The sequence below is a fragment of the Spermophilus citellus genome (genome assembly GCF_964194105.1).
Source record: "Spermophilus citellus genome assembly, chromosome: 2".
NCBI lineage: Eukaryota > Metazoa > Chordata > Mammalia > Rodentia > Sciuridae > Spermophilus > Spermophilus citellus.
In genome coordinates this window covers 240950571-240956570 of record NC_138183.1, presented here as the reverse complement: position 1 = coordinate 240956570, position 6000 = coordinate 240950571, and the positions used below count along the sequence as shown (strand labels likewise).

Sequence of the window (6000 nt, the reverse complement as noted above, 5' to 3'; positions counted from 1 at the left end):
AAATTAAACACTGTTATAAATCTTTCTTTAAAAGAAAAGCTGACAAAAATATATGAGAAATATGTAGCAAAAGGAATTCACAATGTGTGTTTGCTTTTTATAGATGTCAATATATTAAATATGTTTTTAATAAATCACATTGAGGTGGGAAACTGGACAATGATTAAGAGCTCCTGATAAGTAATATATTCCATGAACAATAAGTATGCCACCTGAGATTATAGAGATAAGCAGATATTTAAAAGATGGGACACTATTGTTTGTTTCTTTGAAATTATTCAGCCCGTAATACTAGATATACACTCTGAGAAAATTACATATTTTTATAAATTTGTTCATTCCTATAAATTTTAATGTAATAGTTTTTTAGCACATTTTATAAACAAAATGATGTATAAAAGTAGGTAAGAGGATTTTAATGAAAAACTTGCATAAACACAATCTTCCTTTTATAACAACAACCTGAGATAAGATGAATGCTCTTGAAAGCCTGAAATTCAGTGATATTTTTCATCACCAGATTAACCAATGAGTGATAACATTGACAACATTCGCCACGAATTAAATTAAATATTAGAATATTTATAGTATTTTCTGACACTCAACCACTCTTAAATGACCATTATTAACATTGTTTATAATAGAGTTTCAGTTTATTTTTCAGACACAGAAAGAACCAATATAAATCATTCTAAAGGAAATAATAATGTAAATGTTACTTTTTATATATATATATCTATGTTAATTCTTCTTCCTTACAACTTAAACTGTATCAATTGGTCATTACCATTGTTCTAATTTTAACTAACAATAATATATTATAAAATGCTATGAACCCATTGAGAGAGAAGGAGGCTCCTTTCCAGATGCCTTTGGAGAAGGTCCTGGTCTTAAATCTCTGGCTTCCAACTGTGCAGCACCACATCTGTCCTCTAATCTGAGGGCAAAGAGGGAAGTCCACTCCTATGCCAAGACTGCAAGGGGAAAGGAAAGGCTGGGGATTCTGGTTCAGGGGTTATTACTGCTAATTGAGGCAGACTGAAGAGTGTGAATATGAGGTAAGAAGTTCTGTACATTAAATGCCCTCTTTTACTGATACTTTCAGTTTAAGCAGAAGCCAAGAGGTGTGGAGAGACTTCCTCTAAAACAATATAGTTCATGAAAAGTGAGGAAGGGAGAACCTTTAAATTTACAAATACTCCTTTATGCATTTATTTTGCAAGAGACACTACTTGGTTTATTCAGTTACTGTTTTCAAATGGCTCTCTGAAGCCAAACACCCCAAACAACAGAGCCAAACATAATGGAAAAGGAACCAGACAAGAACATTGCCTTAAAAACTGTGTCTAATGTGCTCCCTCTTTTTCATTCATAATTATTTATTTACTATTTAGTTATTCTAAGTGTTATAATGGAAACTTAGAGAAAGACATTAGTGCTTAGGAAGGAAACCAGGAAGACTGAGTTTTACTCTCTCAGTTTTCTTCCAGTGTGTCAACTGTGTCCACTAAACCCATATTTGAAGTTGAAAGTTTATGAAGGGTGTGTTGAATTAGCAAGGCATCTTTCTGGCTCAAACATCAACAAGGTGGGAGACATTAAAGGACACTTTCTGCAAAATACCTCAGTGATGTTCATTTGCTCTTCACTTAAAAGAGGAAGACCAAAAATTGTGGCTACTTAATCTCAATTTCATCACAATAGATATTTCGAAGTTTGTACTGATAAGAACCTATGTCAATGCATTTATGTTTTACTCTCAAAATCTGTTGATATTTTCTGAGTGTGAAACATGATTTCACCCACAACACAAGTTAGTGCTGATAGCTTTGCTCAGAGCACCCTTTACATCCTTATTTCTTAAGCTGTAGATCAGCGGGTTCAACATGGGGATAACAACTGTGTAGAAAACAGAGGACATTTTATCTGTGTCCATTGAGTAACTCGAGCTGGGTCGAGAATACATGAACAGGAGTGTGCCATGAAATATGGCCACAGCTGTAAGGTGAGAGGCGCATGTGGAGAAGGCTTTGCGTCTGCCCTCAGCTGAGTTCATCCTAAAGATAGTCGTGATGATGTAGCAGTAGGAGAGGAGGACGGTGACAATGCTGAGTCCTACAACACAGCCAGTGAAGATGAACATCACTATCTCCTTGATGGAGGTATCTGAGCAAGAGAGGGCTAGCAAGGGTGGGATGTCACAGAAAAAGTGATTGATGACATTTGAATTGCAGAAGGACAATCGAAATGTCAAGCAAGTGTGGATTGCTGAGTCTACCAAGCCCATGAGGTAGGCAACTGCCACTAGCTGGGTACAGATCCTCCTGGACATTGCGATTGTATAAAGAAGTGGATTGCAGATGGCAACATAACGATCATAGGCCATGACAGCCAACATGAGACACTCCGCATCTGCAAAGGCACCAAAAAAATACATTTGGATGGCACAGAAATCATATGGAATTCCCTTTTGCTCAGATAAGAAATCAGCCAGCATCTTTGGAGAGACAGTGGAAGAATAGCAGATGTCACAGAAAGACAGATTGCTCAGGAAGTAATACATGGGTGTGTGAAGTCTGGGGTCTACCTTGATCAGCAAGATCATCCCTAGATTGGCAATCAAGGTTATGCTATAAACAAGGAAGAAGAACACAAAGAGCCCCTTTTGCACATCCTGTCTTCCAGATAGTCCCAAGAAGATGAACTCAGTAAACAGAGTGAAGTTCTCAACTGCCATTGTTCAGATCTGGAAATTCCTGTATATGTAAAAACAAAGTGAAAGTGGAGGTCATCACAGTCTTTCCTTAGTACTAGTTAACCTCTTGGCTCACTCTTATCTTCTTTCTCTCTATCCCTTCCTCCCTCCCTCCCTCCCTCCGTCCCTTCCTTGATTCCTTTCTTCCTTCTTTCCTTCCTTCCTTCCAGTAATCATAGAAGAAAGAATGCTACAGTTCTTTTAGATTAGTTTTCTCTACTGGAAATATGTCTATTTTAATGTGAATCAAGAGAATAATGGTACCTCTTATATTTATCTTACTCTGTAGAAAGGTTAACATTCTTTCATCTAAATTATGCCAGGTGCTTTTCTGAAAACCTATATAGTCCTTGGAAATATTTTTGTTAGTTCTTTGTATAGATTAATAAGTTGATGTACTTATAATTTAATGTAATAGTTCCTACAATTAGTTGGTCCAGATATCCACATTTTCTGAGGAGACTGTTGTTGATTTCAAATTTGTAGAAAATTCTTCATTCTGTAAGAAAGAATTTTAGTTATGTGAAAATGGAAATAAAGTATATATCCCATTCTTGTTCCCTCATTATATTGGATACCTGAGCAAGTAGCAATTAGTCTTAGACTAGCTTTCTACCTCTCCTTTACCTTCTTAGTGCCGTTTAGCTGCTATCATATGTCTATATGCTATTGTCACTGGGAAGAAGATGGTGTGTAGATGAGGACTCACTAGGATAGGAAGATTAGTTGTTTCTGGACAAGTAGGTATTCTGGGTTTCATGAGCAGTAAACTAGCATAGGTAGAAGGAAACATGCCAGAGTGCACCATTTTTTCCTTTTAAAGCGGTTATGGTCTGGCTGAGATTCTAAAGGCATTGTGAACTTAATTGCAGAGATATTGGTAGGGTAGGTGACACAAAGGCAAGAAAAGCACTGTAGTTTACTAGATGAGTCATTTCAATTAACTAGTATCCACAGGATCTGTTCATACGAAGTTCATACGAAGAAAATAATACATGATGGTTATCTTATTTGTTCACTGTCCCATATCCTCAAGAGAGATTTGTCTCTGAACTGTGTCTCCCCAAAGTTGTTATGTTTTATTATTTTCATTGTTCACTGTTTCTGTTTTATACCAATGAATTCTGCTAATTTTTATTTAAAAGGCCAATGTAATTCTAGGTCCCACTGTCATATTTTGTCAAAACTAATTGTACATCTTATAATAACATTCCTGTGACCTTTGACCAGTGAAGATATAAGAAAAGTGGAGTTGAAGGTAAATGAAGAAAAATGAAAAATTTGAAACCTTACCAGTAGTACAATAGTCAATGTGCAGGTCTCTGTATCTCAGCATAAAGTCATTTAAATATTTACCACTATTTAAAGATCTCTAAAAGCAGTGATTTTCTTTGTAATATGAAAAGGTTTTAAGATATATAAAAATGCAGGTAAGAGATTAAATGACAAATGATAGTAATTAATAATGCTACATGGTATATGGTATATAATTACCATATACCATGTAGCATTTAGTGTATTCTCTGCTATATTTGTATTATTTAAATTGCTAAATAAATAAAGTAATTATAGTAAATGTTTGCATCAAGTTTCATAATCTTCTTCTGTTATATAACAATTTTACTTTTATTTCAAAAGTGTTACAAAAAACTAAAGTCATATATAACATAGAACAAAAGTAAAATTAAAAATAAAAAAATTCAGAACCTGATTCAGAGCTACAGACCTGGTATCTGGATGCACCTAATCCTTCCCAAGGCTAGTTATTGTCTTCAGATTGCCTGGGATTTTAAACATCTCTGTGTTTGACCCCTGGGTGCTGATCACTTTATCCCTTGGGAATAAGTTTAACATCTGATATTTTAAAGAAGTAAGGTAATTGGGAAATAAATGCAGAGCTGTTTTTAAAAGCATAAAAAAAAATTGTTCTTACTTTCTTATCCAGTTTAATGCCCAGTATTAGGTCATGTAACACTAAAGTGATGCAGTCAACCAACATTCCATATCTCAGTGTGCCAGTTTACTTGTTTTAATGACATAAATGTAAAATCAGTGAATCCTTAAACATTTACATGGACACCAACACACAAATATTCTTTATCAAAAACATTCAAAGATTATGGTGGCCATGGTGGCGCATGCCTCTCAACCCAGTGGCTTGGAAAGCTGATACAGGAGGATCATGAGTTCAAAGCCAGCCTCAATAACAGCAAGGCACTAAGTAACTCAACAAGACCCTGTCTCTAAATAAAATGCAGAATAGGGTTGGGCATGCAGATCAGAGGTCCAGTGCCCCTGAGTTTAGTCCCTGGTACTAAACTTTTTAGGTAAAAAGAAATAAAAGATGAAAATAGAAATAATTTTACAAGGGAGCAAAAATGAACAGTTTTCACATGGTCTTATGATAACTAGGTTTTGTTTTCTATACTTAGGAGTTTCTCATCTTCAACAAAAATAATGTCAGATAAACATACCTTGCATACAAATAAATATTGTGATTAGATATGATGCTTTCCTTTCTATTTGTATACATTAATTTATTTAATCTCTTCTTCTAATGACCATTTTTCTTAATTTAATTTTCATATTATAAAACATCTACTTATAAGTAAAATTATGCATACATAATTTATCACGTGTAAGGGTTGTTTTTAAACGTATATTCTAAGAAATAGCCTATAAGAACAAATAGATTTCACCTTCAAAAGAAAATTTTAGCCTTCTCAACCTAGTCAGGCATTTTACATTATTTAATTATCACCACAGATTGTCATATATATTAGGCACTGAGTTGTCTAAAACCCATAAGTGATAAGTCAACTTATAGTGTTTTGTAGGCATTTTTTTCACTGAATCCATAGAAATTTCTCATGTTAGATTCCTGAAAGAAGCACAGTAAAATATATATCTTAAAAAATACTTTTTATAATTTCTCACAGAATTTAAAATGTGCTGATTTTAAAGCAATATTTGAAAACTTACAAAATTAGAGAGCCAAATAACCTTCAGAGACCATTAGGATCCATTTGTAAACCTAGACAGGATCCCAAAAGTGACTGAAAATAAAAGGGAGCAAATAGCAAGGGTTTCCACACTGGCAGACCATTTCTTTTATTTCTATCAACTTGGCTGGAAATCATTAACATTTTTACTAATAGAAAATAGTGCGGTGGGCAGGGGCATTGCACAGTTCCAGGAAGAAAAAAATTAAACAGTTAAACTATTAAGCCATTCCTAAGTGCTCT

The 6000-nt window shown here is 34.4% G+C and overlaps 1 protein-coding gene across 1 annotated transcript; it reads right to left on the bottom strand.

Moving 5' to 3' along the window:
• Positions 1-1798: 1798 nt before the first annotated feature.
• Positions 1799-2737, bottom strand: LOC308638872 (olfactory receptor-like protein OLF2; the record flags this gene model as incomplete). Its single annotated transcript, XM_081276783.1, has 1 exon — positions 1799-2737. The coding sequence occupies one exon, from the start codon at positions 2735-2737 to the stop codon at positions 1799-1801; it is 939 nt and encodes a 312-aa protein (XP_081132909.1).
• Positions 2738-6000: the final 3263 nt, after the last annotated feature.